Source organism: Manduca sexta, unplaced genomic scaffold (assembly GCF_014839805.1).
Source record: "Manduca sexta isolate Smith_Timp_Sample1 unplaced genomic scaffold, JHU_Msex_v1.0 HiC_scaffold_2580, whole genome shotgun sequence".
NCBI classification, from domain to species: domain Eukaryota; kingdom Metazoa; phylum Arthropoda; class Insecta; order Lepidoptera; family Sphingidae; genus Manduca; species Manduca sexta.
The window spans coordinates 1-21934 of NW_023593559.1; the positions used below are offsets into that span (position 1 = coordinate 1).

A 21934-nucleotide genomic window follows, 5' to 3' on the forward strand; every position below is an offset into this window, starting at 1 on the left:
CACTATACAAAAAGAGTAGTAGTAGAAAGATGTTAATAAATTTGTTAAAATTCCCATTAACTCTTCTTAATATCGCTAAAACCCTTTGGGATATCTTTTCCGGCGATTGCTTTTTTAGCGCCAAAAAGTACTCAAACGGCGATAAAATCAATCTTCAAAACATATCTCAATTATGGCATAAGACCCATAATAAAAGCTATTGGAAGAGAGCACCATTTATGTTGCACCATCTGAATAGAAACTACATTAACAACAAAAAGTCCATCATTCATCAACATCACATAAAGACTGTAACATCAGAATTAACCACTTTGACATCAAAACAAAAAGGCACTACAATCCAACCAACCTGTGAACACAAAGACGCTTCCTCATGAAAGTAACCCTTCACGAAATCACAATGCTCTCGTTGTGATAACACACTGCCCGTGCACCTATGCAGCATGGATGTGCTATGACTCACACGCCATGTGCTCTGCCGCGTGGCCAGCACGGCCTGCCGCCGCTGACCCGTCCAGCACTGACTTACGGCAGATCGGCCATTTGGTGATATCATCAGGCCATTCGTGAGGAGCTATTGAGCGTGGTGCTTCGCAGAACCTGAAAATTGAAAGAATAACATTAGTATTAGAAGAGGTAATTTATATAATGGAAATAAAGAGAATGTCCTCGAAAGTCTTGCTTTTAATCTTCGTCAAACAAATAGTATACTAAGAGGCTGTCGTTTCAACCGTCATCAGGTAAAGTTAACAGTCTTATTACACTGCATGAACGCACATCGCTCTCACCTATCGAGGTGGAGTGAGTGAATTCATATCGATGAATTCACTTGCAATGCGTCAACCCTTAACTTTACTTCACCACTGATGAAACAACGGCCTCGAAGTTAATGTTTTAAATCCGCAACAAAACGAACAGAAAGCCTAAAATTGGATGTTGACGCAACTAAACATTTCCATAAATTCATGTATCTAAGTAATAAGCATACATAACATAACATCACGCATTTATCCCCGAAGGTATGCAGAGGTGCAACTAGGGCACCCACTTTTCGCCAAGTATGTTCCGTCCCATGATGTGATAGGGGGCGAGCCTATCGCCATATCGGGCACAAATTCCAGACTCCGGGCTGATACTGAGCAGAAAAACCCAAATATCAGTTTGCCCGACCCGGGATTGGAACCCAGGACCTCAGAGCGCTATTGTACCGGACATGCAATACAACTATGCCACCGAGGCAGTCAAGTAAGTAAGTAATAAGCACAATTTATTAAACAACAAAGTAAGTAATTCAAGCTTAAATTTTTCATACGTGCACGACAAAGTGATCTTACTGCTCCTGAAGTGTAGTGGGAACAGAATGTCGATTGACGAGAGATGATTACCCTTCGACAGTCGATACTATCATGCCGGCTTATTCGAACTGGATACACACGGGCTAATCCCAAAACGCGACACAATTACATGGGCCACTAAGGCGGGTTTTAACACGTGGTCACTATCCGGCGGATATAAAATATATCCTACCATAAGCAAAGTTCTTAGACTGTATTGTGTTATTTGTGGTCAAGTCAAATTATCGATCGTATTACATTAGACGATGGCGCTTCACCTCACTGGCATTCCCAATTTGCCATTATATAAGACCCATAACTTTACCTGACCACGGATAAACCAAGCCTATCTGCATCAGCTATAGATCTTTAATAATATCAGCCCTGTATTATATACTGTCGCACTGTTGGGCACGGGCCTCCTCTACTACTGAGAGGAATTAGGCCTTAGTCCACCACGCTGGCCTAGTGCGGATTGATAGACTTCACACACCTTTGAAATTCCTATAGAGAACTTCTCTGGTGTGCAGGTTTCCTCACAATGTTTTCCTTCACCGTTAAAGCGAGCGATAATTCACAAAGAATACACACATATTTTTTTAGAAAAGTCAGAGGTATGTGCACTTGAGATCGCCGCTTCATAGATCTTTAAATAGACGTAATTCGCAATTCGCCATTGTATAAGACCCATAACTTTATCTGACCACGGATAGAACAAGGCCTTAGTCAGTTGAAGATCTTTAAGTAGACGTAAATAAATTATTAAATATCTACTTACTTTGGATCTAACCCGCAAACGGAACCCGATATCCGACCGCCTGGGCCCGAATCACCGGACGACCATTTTTTCCACGTTGATATCGTGTTCTGAAACATTTAACATTATTTATTTAAATAATTGGTCTATTATTACATGATAGAATCTAAAAGTTAAATCAGAATCAAACAGAATATGTATTTTGACTACGAAAGATAATATTTGTTTACCTTTGGTATTAATCCTCTTATCTATTAGTAAGCGTGCACAGGAAGAATATAATTACAAAAAAAAATTAACAGTTTTTCACACAATTATTATTATTTTTATTTGTAGGAACAATAAACGGTGACATCGCACCCTTAGAACTAAGATGACCTAACTCAAAAATATATTTTGTGATTTTGTACACTAAGATGAGAAAAAGACAAAAGTGTAGAAAAGAAACAGATTCTCCACCTCGCGACCGCCCAATTCACTGCCTTTTATATTATTTACAAATCTTTTCTATTTATTGCCCACAAATCGTCTTTATTGAATTAGATCACCTTAGTTCTAATGGTGAGATGTTGAGGAATATTAAAGACTTATATTAATCTAAATGTACAACACATAACACACTTTATTATCCAAATATTATTTACAATATATTGTTAGTTTTAAATCGTGGTATAATTAATATACGAAGACATCAGTATTTTTACCCTACCTGCGTTTAACTCATCGAAGACCAAAATACCTGTCAAGTCTTCCTATAAGAAATATCAAAATATATTGAATAATTCAGCTTATATATGACGTCATAAATATATCAGAAAAACATAACTATCATCACAAAAGTAGCAACAAGTTTTGATTAAAAAAAAATTACCTAGGTTCCGCGTCATTTGTTTTATTACCAATTAATTTCAAAACTCGAATTTAATTTCATAATTGGAGAATGTATCACTTAAATTCTTTATGTTGCCTCTAAAGTATGTCAATTTATTGATTAAGTTCATTATTTTTGTACTTTAAGTTACACTCACGCTTTTATCTCCGAAGGGGTAGATAGAGGCGCAACTGGTACACCTATTTTCTCCATGTTTATTTCGTTCCATGATGTGATAGATGGCAATTTATCACCATATCAGGTACAAATTCCATACTTCGAGCTGATACCGAGTAGAAAAACCTATCACTGCTCGACCCGGGGATCGAACCCGAGACCTCAGCACTGCTGTCGTACCGTAACACAACTTAACGAATAAAAGGCGTGAGTGTGTGTGTGTGTAAAAATATTATTTTATAGTACATCGTTCAGGCTTCACAACTCATTAAAATTGGCCTATAGCTGTTTAAGACTATCATTATCCGTACTCTATATTTTCTTCTAACTTTAATAACCTATCCCCTATATATATATGTATTTTACATTAAAGCTTTAAAACCATCAAACAGCTACCATCTACGGCATAAATTATGACCTACATATTTATTTGATTGTACAACAAATCTGTAAAACTCATGATTTGTAAAATCGCTGCAACTCACGGAACAATCAGCCTTAGACGACTGCACGCAGCCCGAATCGTCGTTTCGTATGCAGCACGCGGTGTCCCTCTCCCGTCTCGCTGAGGCCGCGATGGCCCTCGCTATCCGCGCATCCCTCCGCATGCACGGCGCAAACTTCGCGCCCAAGTGTATCAGGTCAGCCGCCCGCGGACCCAGCCAGAATGACGCCGGTTCCTCCCACTCCACCTGGGCACGGAGCGTCAGCATTAATATTAAAGAATCTTCATAAAAAAACGGCAATAATATTTAAATGAAATTGAATTTTAACTGAACAAATTCAAAACTTATAGCATATACATTTTTGTGTTAATACCAATTTTTTTTCTTAATTTTAATAAAATAAACGGAATTTACTTTACTTCACGCAAAAAAAACAATTTAACTTGACGTGTACAAACGAAGTTTTGAATTGGTTCGGTTACTTTGAAGCGAACTCTCAACTCAATTAAATAGCTCAGAAACTAAATACAGCGAAAAGAAACATAAACAAGAAAAAATCAACTATTAACATACATAGTATTAACGATACCCTGTAGGTTGTATTACTGTTTCAATTTATTTACATAGAAAATTATTATAAAAACTACGTAGACAATTTCATTACAACATATTATTTATTTTTACATTCAAAGAAATTATTAATGCAATACTTAGTAATAAAAAATAAGAACTGTTAATATGGATAAGGGATGTTTCCGAATCGTCACGTGTACTGAAAATATATTACTTTTACAATATAATTATGTATCCTTTTATTTGTAAAAAATAATTATTTGCTTAAAGTCTTGAGTTAAAGTTGCAAAAAGGAGGAGCTCAACCCAACCAAAGGTTATCGATAACAAATCGACAGCTATAAAACCATCGATTGTACTTATTTTTTATACTCAAGCATTGTCTTCTTTTGTTTGTTATTTTACTATCAGTGGTGTTAAATATAAATACATAATTCAAAGATACTAACAACTCGCCTGGCTTCGCAGAGTAATACTAATATATCTATAGCCAAATAACTTGATGTTTCGTTGGCTATTATAATTCTAGGATCACCCTTACGGCTTAGAATATGACGATTGTAACAAAAAAGTAGACTAAAGTTGTTTCTAATTCATCTAAAGCTTGAACGTATTTTAATTCAAGATATAAATTAACCGCAATTTCCGAAAATATGGTAAAGAATGATAATTCAAGTATCTCCCGAGAAGGTAAATTATATAGGACTGAATTTACTACCAGATCTAGCAATAAAGAAGCGCATACAAAACATCAACAATGCTATAAACCTTACATACAAAGACAGTTCGAAACAGGACAGTATGGTCACGTAACACAAAAACACAAGCTGACCTCGAAAATAGCTGGACTGTGCTCGGTACATTTCTAAAGACGCGTCATCATGAAAGATTGCTCTAAGCAGCAAAAACAAGACAAAAGATAGTAAGTCACAAAGCGTGCGCGACCCATATTCCAGGCCGGTAATGCGCTTACTTTGTTTCCCATATACAACGTCTATCCTTTTGTGGGTTGCTAATTATGAAATTCAGGATGATGTAGATTATAATATAAAAGAACTTCGTGTTCAATTTTGGAACGGATGATCCTTTTATTATGTAATGTTACAGCTAAAACTGAAGTAATAAGCTCGAAGATATATTTCACTATAATTGACACGTTTTATTGGTTTAGCTAGGCTTAGTCATTGAAAAGGTTCGATAAGTTTGGGTGTAAGATTATGAAATTGATTCAAGTCCGCTGTAGTTGAAGCTCCAATTGTGCCCGAAATAGCGAGATTCGCCTGATAAGTCAGAAATAGACTCAGCAACTTCTACGACAATTACAAGCATCTCTGACCACCTCTTTAAATATGTATTTATGACCACGTATTCGCACTTCCAAAATATAAATGGAAGAAGAATTGACACCGCTTAAATTTGTTTCAGAAATCTTAGCAACTCGAAAATAGATCCATTTGGAAACTTTTAAAACTTTACAGGTAAATAACTTCTCACGGTTCAAATACGTGAATACCATTCTTAATCGCTCTCTCAAACATTAAATCTGGAGGAAAGGATTCCTCTGAAAGCTTTGTCTCACATAACCCTGTTAAAACCGTATGCGGAGGAAGCGGAGGGAATTTTTAACTAGTTTTAGTACGCTGTTGCGAAACTTAACGTCGAATTTTGCTTACCAGACAAAGAAAGTACTAATATGGTAATGTTATCTTACTTTCACAATTTCACGTGAAACAAATTACATTTCTATTTTCAAGTAAAGTTTTTTGGTTTGTATAAATTCAGGTTTCCAGAGCGGGACTTCGAAAACCAAAAATTTCTGATAAAGGCACTCTTAATTTTCAAAATTACCTATACATTGTTTATCAATTATTGTGTACGACAATATCTTGCGGAAAACTAAATGCCTGAGGATTCTTTAAAAAAAAATCGAAGTTTTGTAGTCTGTCACTCTGCCAGCGTAGTGGATGAAGACTTTCTTAGTAGTAGAGAAAGCCTGTGCCTAAGAGTGAGCAATAATATTATGAATTACTGTAATTCTATATGAGTTTTCTAATCCTGACATATATAAAATGAAAATCCGTGGCTGGTATGATTATAACACTGCATATTTTATCAGCTATCGTGCTATGTTGGGATTTCTAAAAAGAAACAATATGACCGTTTATTCAATATCTAGCTGTGGTCTGCCCGCGTGAAAAGCAGTGTGTCACAAAGTTTTTCTCGCTCATATCCTCGACCCACGACATTTTTTACAACTACGCGACCTCTTCAACAGTAATCGTTTTATTTCAGTCAATTTACATAAAACCGTAATGTACTTAACCTCAACGATCCTCAAGAATTGCACTATATTTTAGTTAAATCCGTACAAAAATCCGTTCAGTAGATTTTGAGAAAATCGATCACAAACAAGCAGAAAGCTTTTGGGACTTTTTTGTTTTATAATATGTGTACATAATTTGTATTTAAATACACTCCGAATATATATAACCCAACTTTTTTTAACGTCGGTTAAATATGCGGTTTCAATACAAAGCTATTGAAAAGCAAGGTACACATAACTACTATTTTAAATTATTTATTGCACACATGAGCAATGAGAACTGAACGATTTCTTTGAATTTCGTCTGGGATTTAAATAAAAAATATAATAAATTATTTGACTTTCTATAGACATAAGTATTCCCTGGGTTCATTGTACGTGCTTCATACAAAAACGAATTGAATATGGAATATCGAAAAGGAGAGATCTCTAAAAATGTTAAACGTTCAAAACATTAAAAATATATATTTCTTAAAGAAATGTTAAGCTTATAATACCTACTGTTTTTGTGGACATAACATATAAAAGTATTAATTCTAGAGACATATATTTTTTTTATTTAAATTACTAAAATGCTAAACTGCCAGACTTTATTTCTCACTGAGAACCAATTTATTAACTTCCAGTCAATCTAAACTTTGTAATATAACATTAAGGTCTTGTTTTGCAACTTCTAAGTAATGGCTTCTCTTCACATGAATATATAAGCCGACCAAATACAAAATATAATCTAATCAATGCTTTCAAGCAAATGGGAATGAAATGAATACTCCCCAGTATCTACATTAGCTGTTTTATAACTATCAAATAAAATGTACATGAAAATTATGAAATAGGCTCTTAACCTTCTATTTTCGGCAAAATTATAGAGCCGATAAAAAAGAGAACGAAAGGCTAAATGAGGCTATTGAAGAAAACTTAACCACAGTCAAAGTCACCGATATCAAAAGGGAAAACACAATGAGACTCAAACATACATGAAAGCTACACCAGATGTTTATCGAAGGCCTGACAAAGGAGTTCTAATAAAAGGTATTGACAGGTAAAGGCGCTATGAAAAAAATACAGGCAAAGTAGTATACTTATTTACTGATTTTTTTCCATTTACGTAAAGAAAGCTTGGAGCTAAAAATATCTCAGAAGTCAAGACCCACAATTATTGCTATAATTCAAGAATATTTCGACGTTTACGACTCAACCTTTTAGTGGGGTTCATTTTTATAAGCGACTCGAAAGGGAAAAGTAGTTTTGGCTTTGAACTTATAGCAAAAATATATTTCTTAATGTTTAATTAAACATGGCCAAGCGAACGTTCCGACCGATACGACTAGAAACTTGTAAATCAGATTGAATACTAATACAGTTGCTGCAAACGTACTGGGTTAATCATAAGATATGCAAACCATATCAAAACAAACTGAACTACCTCTTCAAACTGAAGGAAGCCAACGTAACCTATATTGTCCTGTAAGACAATATCAACAAGTAAAACATGAGCAAATACAATTTAAAGATGTAATATTATACCGAGATAAAAAAACGAGTATTCCAATATCGCAAATAAATGAGCAAGTATCCTAAAGATCGATGTTGAAGAAGAAAAATGCAACGATCTTTCCGAGTTGTAAACTTCGGAAATTACGAGGGGATCGCACAAAGATTTTTTTTATATTCAGCCTTTGCCCGTTGAAGTGTAAGAAACGATCCACCACCCGCAAATGTCTTGGAAATATTAGTTCCTTATGTGTGTAGATGAAAGTTATTGTTGAGAAGTGTATACATCATTAGTCGCTTATTTCATTTTTAGCAAGGGTTGTTTAGACCCAGACCTTCTTGTACGAATGTAAGTAATTAGGTTTCTTTTTTTCCCACCTTCCTTATCTTACTGTCATATGGGGTTGGTGCAACATATCAACATATCTTTTCTAGCATTATATTTCAAAAACAATTTGAGACTTTATTTTACGACTAGCTACCTGTTTATCACCAACTCTCTTAAGAATATCCAATCCCTTGCGATGTGCTTTAACTGAGAAACTAAACCAAGATCTGTCACTCCATAGTCCATATGCGCTAACATTATTTATGCCAAAGTGACGAAATAATTGTGTTATGTGTGTTCTGTCATAAATGGGGATCTACCAGTGCACCGCAATTGCATTCTCATAAAACTCACCTGCTGCAAACTCAAACTCTTCACCAGCACCTGCCCGGAGTGCGTGTGCCGCCCGAAGCCCACCGGGCCGAACCCGTAGCACAGCAGCGAGAGCAACAGCACCAACGTCTGCACCGTGCTCACCCACCACGTGAAGTACGGCCGGTAGTCGGTCAGCTCGTCTAGTTGCCGCGCTATGTCTTCCTGACGCGTCATTGATTTGCGAAGAGATCGGCTGAAGAGAAACATATTCTTAATGTACATTTCTGCATGCTAGAATTGAATAAAGCGTTGAGCCAACACTATCAAATTGTCGATAATACTACACTAGTACAGAATTGACAGTTGCTGAACTTGCTAAAGTAACGTCATGTTAATATTGATGTATTTTTTCTCGCCAACAACTTAATACTTAATAGCATCTGTGTAAGGCTTAATTCTTGAATTCATAACGATTTGGTTTTATAAACAACCGCGTAACATCAAGTTAAATAAATTTCATCTCTTAACAAGATAACGAAAACAGTTACACGAGAAAGCAGTGTTGTACAGAACGTTATGTTTGTTTTTGCTCCCCTTTGTTGGATCATAGAAGTCAATGTCCTCTAAATTACCTGTAGGCGGGTACCAATAAAGCCTTCCATTAAGAATTACGAGTACAAAAAATTCGGTTGCTTTGTGATATATCTATTTACGCATCAACAATTTTAGGATAAGTTTGTTTAAGTACAGCCTATTTAAACTTTTATTCTTTATCTTGAACAAAAACGTCAACCAGAATAGTCAAGTTATTCCTTTGTACTCTATAGTTTCAACATCAATAAAACTATCAAAATCGTCCCAACTTTTTATTGTGTTCAATATGGGAACAGCAATAAATCTTGAGGCACTAGCCAGGATTAAAAATAATGTACGAACAGGCCTGATCTCCCTATATTTCAGCTGAGCCCCTATAAATCATGCTGTTTACGGAAACCCCCATTTAAAACTTCTCGTAATGGGTTTTTGAATTAATACGCCGTGGAAATGACGAGGGGTGTAATTTATTTCGTGTTACGCTGGGACTCGTACAATGTCAATGGGTTTTACTAGATGCGGTTTGCGTGTTTTAATGTTTCAATTTGGTAAAACAACCTTGTTTTGAAGGAGGAGGAGCTAACAAATGTATCAATATTTCACCGAGCTTTCGTGTCCATATTAGGATTTGGGAAGACTGAAAGGGTTATATTCATATATACAATGATCATCCACTATCAGGTGACCCAGTTTCTTCCTTATTTCTTTTGGTTTATACTGTAGGCTTGTGCTGATTTTTTCTTTGTTTCCTTTTGCCATAAAAATATAAATCAAGTAGACTTAAATTAAATTTTCGCCATACATCATTCGCACGGCCATTTTATATCTGAGATAATTCTGAATTTCTTCCCGACAGTCCAAATATATATTTTTATTTATTTACTGAAAATCGGTCACTTTTGGTTTAAGTTGCGTAATCAGTGCTAAAAGTATAAATTTAAAATAGTTGGAAAAAATGGGTTTATGGTTAATGGTAGCATATTGTTTAGGAGACCTTTGAATAATGAACATTACCGTCATAATTGCTATTCTTACCATATGCAATAGGATATACATAGACGTCACGGCCACCCTGTAGTCAAACTTGTTGCTATTGTCCTGGTGGGTAATTTCTATCGCCCCTGATTTAAAACTCGCTTTAGAGACCCAAATATGAGTGAACATGATACCACGAGTAAACCTGTAAGTTTCTTCGCGTTCTACTATATGGAGAACTTCTATAAAATTGTAAAATAAAATTGGGATACATAATTGATGATTCTTCAATACCTTTTAGGCACAAAATATCCTATTGGACAAACGAACAGTTTTTGTTAGAACTCTTTAATTATGCGACGGGTCGATAGCATTCCACGTCGATGACCGATGGGAGTCATTTGCAATTTAAAGGGAATTTTCTATCCAATTGAAGCATAAAAACGAAAGGTAATGCAAATGTAACCGCGGTGGCGACTATTGGAACGAATTCGGTTTCCAATTGGAATAAATGAACGCGAAAACATAAAGTTTATTTTTTACGGTAGCGGTAGTGGATATTTTTTTTGTAATTTCGAGAAACTGAGACAGTAAAACAATATAATTAAAAATCTTGAGTCAAGAAAACAGAAATTTTAAATAGTACCAATCATGATTACAGACCCGACAGCGCCCGATGGTAAGTGGATTGGGCTCCAATAGAATGTCGACTGACGAGAAATGATTACCCCTTGGCAGTCGACACAATCATGCCGGTCCGTTGGAATAGGATATACACAGGCTGATCCCGGAACGCGACACTTACCTGGGCCACTATGGCGGGTTTTAACACTTTGTGTACGCTTGCTATCCGAGCCGATATAAAATATATCCTACCATAATATTTTTTTCAGAATCTATTAACTTTCATATTAAACATATCTAAAATTCAACAATACAATATAATAATAACTAAATACATTGCCGTTTCTCTTAATACAAAGCAAATACACATAAATTTTATACCACGCTACAAAATCTGAAGCCGTTTACGATACGATTTCATTGTCAAAGGAACTGCGTGCTGGTTCAAAACGTTTTTCATATATAATATCGTCGTTCAATTAAATTTGAAAGCAATTCGGCGAAATAATTGGCGCGAGGTGAATATCAATTTTGACGGTAATTAGCTTTGGCCCGGAATTTGTCAGGTTATAAAATTAATGCATTATAACGGACTAGCTCTTGGTCGCGGGTCTGCTCGCATGTAAAAGTTATCGAGGGTCACAAATTATCATTACCAAATATCATTCATATCGTTTCAATGGTTCAGCCGTGACAGCGTAAGGGACAGACATACTTTTACATTTATAAAATAAATATGGATAGGAAAATGTTTTTATTACTTTAGACTTGGATGCACATTTTGGTGTTCGTGAGATAGATTTGTAAGAAAGAAGTGTACACTGTTATAAGCAGGTCAATAAAAGGCCAGTTTACGGTGGTCGTTCATTGCATACATTACAGTTAGAAGTTAAGGTTAAAGGTTTGAACTAAGGACTAGCTCTGTTTTAGAACCAGAACCGTAGCTAGCGACGTATTAGTGATACGGAGCCACCGAGTTTTAGGGGCTCCCCCTTGGCCCATAAGTTAAACTAAGCGGGTGCCCAAAAGTACGCTCTACCCTCAAGAGCCCCTAACAATATTGATAGGGCCCCGTTATGACAAGCTACATCACTGAGTAGAGCTATAGTGTATTAGCTTTTTATATAGACACAGCAAAGCGACTCCACTGGACCTGATGATAAATAGAATGCGATAAAGTGTCAAATGACGTAGGATGATCATCCCTCGCTAGTCTACGTAATTATGCGATCCTGTTTGAAACCGTCGATATATATGTACTACGTACTAGATTTGGCGTTCCGAACATTTACTGTGTTCAACTGAATTGACCTGAAATCCATTCAAACTGATTTTAATATGGTGTCAATATTGATGCTTGTGGCTGTGTACGGAATGGCGCTCATAATATAAAAACGCGAGTCTACGTGCAAACCTATTGTGATTCACATTCAACATCCAGGTGAATGTGAATCAAAAGTATTAGTCAAATAAGTAAAATTATCTGTTGTTCTAGTGAATAAATAAGTTATAACAGTGACATTTTTTTAGGTTGCCATTTCAGTTCAGATTTTGAACAAATAGTTTATATGGACGTTCGTGTATAGAATATACGTCAATGTTTGAAACCGTATATAAATACTACTAGCTCACAAAATCGTTTGGCCTTCGTAAAAAAAAAACTTACCGGAAAAATCTGCCGACCACTCCCATCCCGAACTGCCTGCGATTGGAATTATCAGCCAAAGGTTCAAGCATGGGACTGTGTATCCTGACTCCACCCGCACCCCATGACACACTCCTCTCCGGCCTTCTGTACTCCACCCCTCCCGACCCTAGAGGAGATCGGGCTCTGAAACAAAAATACCGACCATGTATTCATATATACATATATCATGTCTTTTTAACTCAACAAAAAAACACAAACACTTAAAAAAAAAGAGGTTATTCTCTTTTCATGTGGGCAGAATAGGGAATCCCAAATTTTACTACGTTCATCATCATCATTTCAGCCGGGAATCGTCTACTGCTGGACATAGGCCTCGCCCATAGAGCGCCACAGAACTGGTTCTGAGCCGCCCTCATCCATCGGACTCCGGAGACCCTCACCAGATCGTCGGTCCATCTCGTGGAGGGGCCTGCCTACGCTACGTCTTCTGGTTCGTGGTCGCTGCAGAACTTTTACTACGTTAATTTCCATGTAATATGAGGAGGAAGTTATTATCATGTGTTTTTTCCCTTTTTAGTAGCTATACGTAATATACAAAATGTCTGTAGTATATAAGCTACTAATTGCAGTAATAATTAAATATTCTCATGTACCTTATCATAAGCGCAACTATGGTCGCCTACGTAATGAATAAAGCATTTTATTTTTTGACCCCATATTTCGCCAACTATGTAAGATTTTATGTAATTGTTCTGTAAAGACTCCATTATAAACTCAGCACGGCAGTCGTATAGTCAGCAAACAACTTAAGCACTACCACGTGACGGAGAATATTTTGTTCGCAAGTGTAATGTACACTACAAAAATAATCCGCTATCACACGATAGTGTGCTCAAGTTTTTGTTGGGCATTTTAGAAGTACAACTACTTCGGGGAGGCACATCGAAACACCTTCTACGCCTTTATTCTTCAAACTGCGCGTAATTAAAAGATAATATTGCGAATTCACATGTGATTTTAACGCGAATTATTAATTAGAAATTCTAACTCAGTCTGGGTCAATGGACTGCAATTAATCAAAAATACTTTTTAGCAAAAAGGCTAATTGAAATTTTAAAAGTATAAAAATATAACAGTATTTTTTTATACGTGTGCGACAAAGTGACCCCTACTACTTTGTTTATTAGTATTTTAGACATATATTAACTGATTATAGAAAATAAAGTAGAGAAAATTTGCTATCGTAACAATAAATACATTCTGTTGAAATTGTTGTATATTTTAAAGTTACGGGGCTTACATCCCTTAACTAAAGGATACTAGTCAAAGTTTCAAATAGGTACTTAACCATTTTAATAAAGTATTAAGCCCATTTCCAAATTAATTTGCCTTAAATATTTACGAAAATCAAAGGCTCCAGTATTATCTAAATCCGTCAACAATTTCGGAATGTCGCTCAATCAAGAATTTTGTTAGGTTCTCTTCGAATTATTGTCATATTTTTCTCGCTCAAACCCAAAGACATTAACAGTATAGTTAGTTACCCAAACACCATTCTTTCCTAAATATCAGTGGGTAAAACCTTAAAATAGATCCTTGGGGGAGGCCTATGTTCAGCAGTGGACTTCCTGTGGCTGAGATGATGATGATGAGTGGGTAAAACACCTATAATTCTTCTACAGAATGTCAGATATAAGAATTGTTTTGAGTACACCAAAAATAAATTTATTAATATTGTCATGTGAGTATATACACGTCCAAAGGCATTCCATCTTGCGCTTAGAGTTTGCTAAACTATTAAATCATCAATTTTTTTTCTTATTCTTACTTCTACTGTCAGAATTTTCTCCGACTAGAGCTTTTTTGCTCGGGTTTATTGACCATCCACGTGGTACCTTCAGGAAAAAGGTGATTCAGTTTATTCTAATATCATAAATGCAAAAGTTGGTGCAATTGTTTCTATGTTTGTTAGAAGTAAACGTGAAAACAACTAAACGGATTTAGATGAAATTTGACACACGGGTAGATCATGTCCTGGATTAACACACAGACTACTTTTATCCCCGTAATTTGCTCTTATGGGCAACAATTAAACTTTTAAATCTGATTTTTTAAACAATGGCGGTAGCGTCGTGAGTGTTTTTCGACTTTTGTAGTGAAAAAGGCTTTTCACACGGGCAAAGCCGCGAGCAACACCCAGTTAACATATAATGGTATAGTAAAAACATTATATTTTTTTATCTCGACTCACGTCTGTTAGAACTATGTACAAAATATGTTTTATTAGCTACAAAAATGTGGCAGTTGAATCAGCGACTTTAGCCAAAATTTCTTTCTACAATTGTTAACGGTAAAACAAAATAAAAAATGGGAATGACATATCTTACCGATAAGTCCACTAAAATATGTAAATTTCTCATATATAACGTTAGCGTTTGCGATTGTACAAACGCTAACTACGGCCCGAGTCATACACAAAATTGCATTCACACGTTACTTTAGACATAATACCAGTTTTTCGTTTCGGTAGAGGAATTTGAAATAAAAATAAAATAATCAGCCTTTTGACCCTGGGTTCGGCTAAATATGATCTCCACATTCCTTGGCACCATTCAAAACATCATTCCAATGGTGATTTAGGTAAATACCATCAACGGTATTGACGTACCTTCAGGTAAACCTCGTGGCCTTCATAAAGAAATAGTTTTTATTCATATTAAGCAACGCGCAGACACATTAATTACCAAAAAAATTATACACCGCACACAAGGTGTTAAACCCGCCATGAGTCCCGTAAATGTGTCGCGTTCCGGGATCAGCCTGTGTATATCCGTTTCCAACAGGCCGGCATAATTGTGTCGACTGTCGAGGGACCATCTCTCGTCAGTCGACATTCTATTGGACCCCACCTCAACTTACCATCAGGTGCAGAAGGGTAAAAATGATGATGACATTATAGTCTTTTGTGTGAACGTTGTGGTAACAATAAAAACTATTACTTTTGCAATTGGCTGCTAATAAGGCACGTCGATCACGTCTGCGCAGCCCCTTACAATTCCACGATACGACAGACATAATTTTTCCATTTATATATTAGTGTCCGAAGGTCCGGTTCGAAGATTTAATCTGGTTCGACCCGTGTCACAAAGATTTGGGTTGGGTTATATTTGTCTTTGATAAGTTACTGCCATGCGTTTACTAACAATACCCATTTGTGTATAAAATCAAATGTATTTGTAAATGTTTGAAATAACATTTTTATTTAAATAATGCGTTTCGAGCGAATTTGAATGCGCTCACATATATTTTATTGCGTCGTAAATATTTTTAATATATTATGATTTTGCACGTCCAATTCTACGATGTTACGTTCGACAACGTTCATAGACGTTAAAGCTATCGCTATACCGAGCACAATAAATACGTAACCTTGATTGTTCCCAAAATAATTGAATCAGTTGAATAAACTATACTTTACTACAGCATAAAATGATATACTCATAAGGTCATACAAATAAGTCTTAGAATACCTAAAACTGGAAATATTTTTTAGCAATAATCCGATAGATACGCCCGAAATACACCCAAACTCAACAGAAACTAAATTCGTTGCAACTAATTCCTACACTAATAATACTCGACTTACTTTGTTGAATATTATCAATTAGAGAGTAATTAGGACACAAACATGTATACATTTTAGCGAAACAATTAAAATTAATGGACTTAATAATTAAACGAATACTATGACGGTGCTTCATGTATCAAATATTATGATAAACAAGCGATAAATTATAAACACCATTTGTATTTAAACGTTAGTGAACGTCCAACAAATTAAATTAACGTTATGGAACGTCAAATAAATTCTAATGACGTTTTTAAACGTCCAACAAACTAATTATTGTGGCAATAGTATTATTAAATCCAAATAAAAATAGGCAAACATTATATATATGGCTTTTTTGTGTTTGCCTACACAGTCAACTCAGGGGGTTCAGGCCCAGAGGTGACTGGGGAAGGAAGGGATTTTTCTAGGATGGGTGTAGGGGAAAAGGAGAAAAAATGTTCATGGGCTCTTATAAGTTTCAATGTGAATTCCCAACCACAAGGTATACTCATTTAACTGTATGTCTAGGGCCGCGACAAATATCGTACCATCCACAGACGAGCGTTCATGGGAAGACCGAGCGCGATGAACATGGCATAGCTCAAAGTAGACCATACACAACTATTATGTTGATTATTCTGTGGATTGATTTTTATTATCTTAGATTATGAACTTAAAGGCTAAGTAAAAATATATGTTGTACACAAATCAGCAGTATCTGTTAACAATGGGTCGACCTTTAGAAACCTTAAAAAATTAACTCACCCTTTACTTTCAACATTCTCCTCCTCGTGGTGCTGGAGCGGCGTCGTCGACGTCGGCGGCGTGAAGAACACGTCATCCACGTCAACGTCGTCTTGAGGAGACGCCGCGCTCGCGCGAAACGAGCGCGACCATTGCGCTGACGTCGACTGCCGTGAGCGTCGCGTCACCGCCTGGGTACAATATTATAGTTAATTAGATGCTCAAGCCTTTTATCCACGTAGGGGTAGGTAAAGACGCAACAGGTGCACCCACTTTCCGCCATTTATAATCCGAAATCCGAATATGTCATAGGGGGCGAGTATTGCTTCATATCGGGCACAAATTCCAGAATCCAGTTTAATACTAAGTATACCTAATATCACTTTGTCCGACCCGGGAACGAAACAGTCCCGTAATACAACTATACAACCAAAGCGGGCTTAGTTTATTAGGTTGTCAATACAGTTATAATAATACCGCCCCAGGTTTAATCGATTGGATTTTATCTTATCCCATGTTAACGGTGATGTGCGTGCATTAGCTTATATAACTATTGTGACTATGTACAAGAAAGACTTGAATTTTTTACAAAAGATGTACTGAACAATTGATGACAAAAAAGAAAGCCTGTAGTTTCTTTCCGCCTTTCTTCTTCGGGTAGTCATCACTTAGGTAGCTAGTGAAAGGCTGGTAGGTTAGCTAGGTTAGGGCTCATGTCCTCGCCGGTGAGAATCGCGACGAGTTATCCTTCTATTTCCCCCTACTTGCCAGCCCATGCTGGTTACTTCGGTTTGTACCTTGTTTTTATTATAAATTCTATCCCTAATTTAAAATGTTCATAGTTATATAAGTAATTTTAATAGTTGTTTAGAAATAATAATTATTATTCTTATGCTTAGTTTTGACGTATCATAAGTGCAACTTTGTTCGCTTACGTGATAAATAAAGTATTTTATTTTTATTTTATCATGAATTACATACTGCCCACTGCTCACGGCCTGCCTCTATTGTTGAGGAGGGATTTAGGTCTTAATTCAACAAGAATGGCAGACTTCACATGTTATTCTTAGATTGGAATCGAATCCAGAATTTAAGATTCTAAGATTCTAAGAATCATAATCTCAAACTGATATAATATATCGAAAGGTTAAGCCAAAGCCGCAAGTAATGCACCCACATTTCACAATTTTTAATCGCGAGGTAATCACTTTATTTCCCGTGTCAGTTCGGGGAACCAAGGCGGGTATGCCGGTTTGTTACGTGTACTGGGGCTTCAACTAATACCCCGCAGTAGCCTTTGTCAACGCATTAGAGGCTCACCGGTACCATAAGGCATTATCATAACCTCAGATAACTATTGGAATAGCCTCTGCACTATACTGTGAAAATAGTCCATATTTAATCCACTTTTCACCAATTTCATCTACGTGAAATGATAGATGGGCGGTTGTGGACAACAACTTAGACACTTCTATCGGAGGAAGTCCGCAGCCGTCCCTAATGCGTCAAAGACACCGCGAGTTTTAGTTGGTATGCCGTGCATAGGGCGTATATAGTGATAGGGACTCAGCTCGACTGTCGCCTGCTGTTTACCATCTTTCCGGACAGATCAGCTTCGGGTCATAAGGTGCAATGAACGCAATATAACTGCTCAAACACCCCTCTATGCTAGGCAGTAGTCATAAGACACTTTCCCCGCGAATAGGTGAAATGATACCAAATTCCAATCACAAGCATCTAAATTTTACGCATCAAAACACACACAAATTTAGCCCCATTTAAAACTACGTAGATCAAATCTGTTTGATTCTAAGGAGTGTATTTGAAGGAAAATTTCCTACATTATAGGTGAGCCAAGCTAATATTTACGACGCTATAACGGTCGCTTCCACCCGTACGACATCGTTTTTGTAATTTATTGCACGGTTATTCCTAATTCTTCCGCATTATTGTGGGATTCCGGCTTGCGATCATAGTTTCGGTTATAAAGTATAAATTTATGGTTACATGGAATATTCATTTGGGGTATTTTAGTATAGGTTATGAGGACCTTAGTTATTTGGATCAGATCAAGCTATTGGGGTAAAACAGAAATCTCATCTTCTTAATAGTGATAAGGTGTTAACTTACTACCTATAATACAAATATATGCTGGTGTTAAGATATTAGTGTCCGCCCAGAAAGTGACCATACACAAGGTAAAAACCAGCCATAATGGCCCACATAAGTCACGTTCCGGTTAGAGAACTTCTCAGATATGTAGGTTTCCTCACGATGTTTTCCTTCACCGTTAAAGCAAGCGATAATTCACAAAGAATACACACATAATTTTAGAAAAATCAGAGGTGTGTGCCCTTGGTATTTGAACCTGTGGACATTCGTGTCGGCTGTCCGTTTCACAATCAACTAGGCTATCGCTGCTTAAATTGGATATAACTGTTATTTATTAATGGACATTCCTAATATCCTATTTCTAATTTTGCTTTACTATAATCCTTGGATTGTATCAAAATTACTGTCCCTACTTGCTTAGGATAGACAAATGTAACGTCAATGGGTTGAAATAGACAATTCAATCATGAGAGTGCATTAGAAAAATTAGTACAAGTGTTCCATAGATATCCTAGATTCGACTCCTGAACCTAGGACCATTTCTACAGACCAAGAAAGATTAAATAAAGGCATAAAAAACAGACGATTTAACCTTATATTGGAGCAACGCCCTTTAAAAAAGGAAACACGATAATCAACATTTCAAATCAGTTTTAAGACATTTTTATTAATTTGGTAACAATAATCGTTTAAGTTAATTTAATGTATTCGTTACTTGCGTGTGACGCCAATCTGACTCGCCAACTGATTACATCAGATATAAATTAAATTTTAAAATTGCTCGTATTTTATGCTTTAAATATTTATCCGTCTGCCTCGGTGGCATAGTGATTCTCGCTTGCTTGTTATGACTACCGCTCTGATGTCCCAGGTTTGAAACTCGGGTGAGGTTTTTGCTGATGTGGCGATAGACTCTCCGTATCACATGGGATGCAATACGCATGCTGAAAAGAGCGTCTACAAATTGCGTCGCTGCCTACCCCTTCGGGTATAAATGCGTGTGCTTTTCAAAAATAGTAGCATTTGTATATATACCACTGTATTTTCAAGTTAAAAGTGCCATTAAGCACCAAATCGGGATTCCGCGAAGCGCAAGTGCTTTTAAGTTGTGGAAACGCTTTCTAAAGCCGTATTTAGCTAACTTTTAATACTAGGAACTGGGTTAGTTAACACCTGTGACCATAAGAGCTTGAATGTAGGAAATTATCTTACACCTAAACTACAATACAACCGCATTTTAGTGCTAGGACAATTTAATTTATTAATTTAAATTGTGTTTAAACAGGCTGGAACCACATTTGTGAATTATCGCTTTTTTTAACGGCGAAGAAAAAAATCGAGAGGAAACCTGCATACCTGAGTTCTCTATAACAATTTTGAGGGTGTGTGAAGTCTACCAATCCGTACTAGGCCAGCGTGGTGGACCAAGGCCTAATCCTTCTCAGTAATAGAGGTCCGTGCCCAGCAATAGAACTGTATACCGAGCTGATTATTTATATATAAGCTGGAACACGTAGTACTTAAAGATCAAAATATACTTAAATTTATTTTTATTACTCTACGCTTTTAGGTAATCGCTCCCTTGGTCTCCTGTCAAGGTTATAATCTTGCCTACGGCGTAAGTATTCAATAATTTGAGGTGACCCCTAATCAAATGATCTCAGTAGTGAGACACAAGCTAGTAAAAAAAACATAAATTTTCGCCGTAAAATATGATGGCCGTATAATGTCGAACGAAATGTCAATGCTCTAAGTGTTGTAAAATACTCAAATAGCCTGTTATTAATGTTTACAGACTTTTTTCTAGCTAAAAATATTATATTGCTAGTCATAACTTACGTGGGTGACGGTGTAATATTGCTCTAATAACTAATACGCCGTAGGTTGAATTTCCAGAGACAACATCAAATACTTTCCAAGAATTTTTTCATTGGAAAACATCCTTCTGAGATTATATTTGAAACCAACGTAGTTGGTATACTGTTCTTTCTCGTGACAAAAATACCTCAGGCATGACGTTTTGTCTCTGCTTACCGCGCTATGTGGTACAGAGAAAGCTAACAAATAATTCTGTGAGAATCATCAATCTTCAGACATCATTTTCATTCGATTTACCTTAACACGTTACACTTACAAAAAAAATATATAAATATGGACTTAATACAATAGGCATATTCTCCTAGCCGACCTGACGCCATGTTCGGACATTGCTACTATTTTAATCCAGTAGCGAGTGATTTATAAACTAAACATGTTTGTACACCGAAAATTTTGCCTATTTTTTTTGGTGTCAGACTCCGCAGTCATCACCGGGAAAACCCCTCGAATGGAATAATGGAATCCCCCGGCTTAGCGACTGCAGGGTCCTGGGGAAAATTGGGAGGGATAGCTGGAAAGGAAGTGTGGAGGAAGGACAAGGAAACTTCTTAGGATAGGAGGAAGACAATAAGGTAGAACTGTTCGAGAGCCCTTATAGGTGTCAATATTAATTGGCAACTATAAGGTTTACACACTTAACTGTGTTCCACGAGAAATGTCTCCCCGTGCATGGGCGTGCAGTCGTTGTGAAGACCGAGCGCACAAGAATTGCCTGGGGTGGGAGTAATTTTGTCTATTAGGTTTACACAAACGCATTTAATTACTAAATAACTCGCTACTTCACTAAAATAGCTCAGCATACTGCGAACAGTTAAGAAATAAAGTATATTCTTATGGTATTAATGTAAACTTACGGTAACAACATAAGACAGTCCGGTGAGCGTGAGCCGCGCGACGCTGTCCTTGCCCGGGCGGGGCAGCGTCGGCGGCGGCGCTCGCCCAGCGCGGGCGCAGGGAGCACGTCAGGGCGCTCGCGCACGCCCCCGCGCCTCCGCGGCGCTGCGCCCGATGCACCGTACATACTGGAAAATCACATTATTAAATTCTATAAGAATGTAATTTAACTACAAAATGATAATATTCGTGTGAAAAACAACAAAAAAATAGTCAAAATAAAAACGAAAACCTCTTT

At 36.7% G+C, this 21934-nt stretch overlaps 1 protein-coding gene across 1 annotated transcript; it reads right to left on the minus strand.

Moving 5' to 3' along the window:
- Positions 1-349: 349 nt before the first annotated feature.
- LOC115451741 (inactive rhomboid protein 1) lies at positions 350-21824 on the minus strand (the record flags this gene model as incomplete). Its single annotated transcript, XM_037446114.1, is given in 12 exon segments — positions 350-410; positions 412-432; positions 434-458; positions 461-600; positions 2113-2201; positions 2322-2342; positions 3625-3831; positions 8657-8870; positions 12477-12641; positions 16834-17003; positions 21657-21733; positions 21736-21824. Coding segments are annotated over 12 exon segments (1279 nt in total), but the record flags the coding sequence as incomplete, so codon positions are not given.
- Positions 21825-21934: the final 110 nt, after the last annotated feature.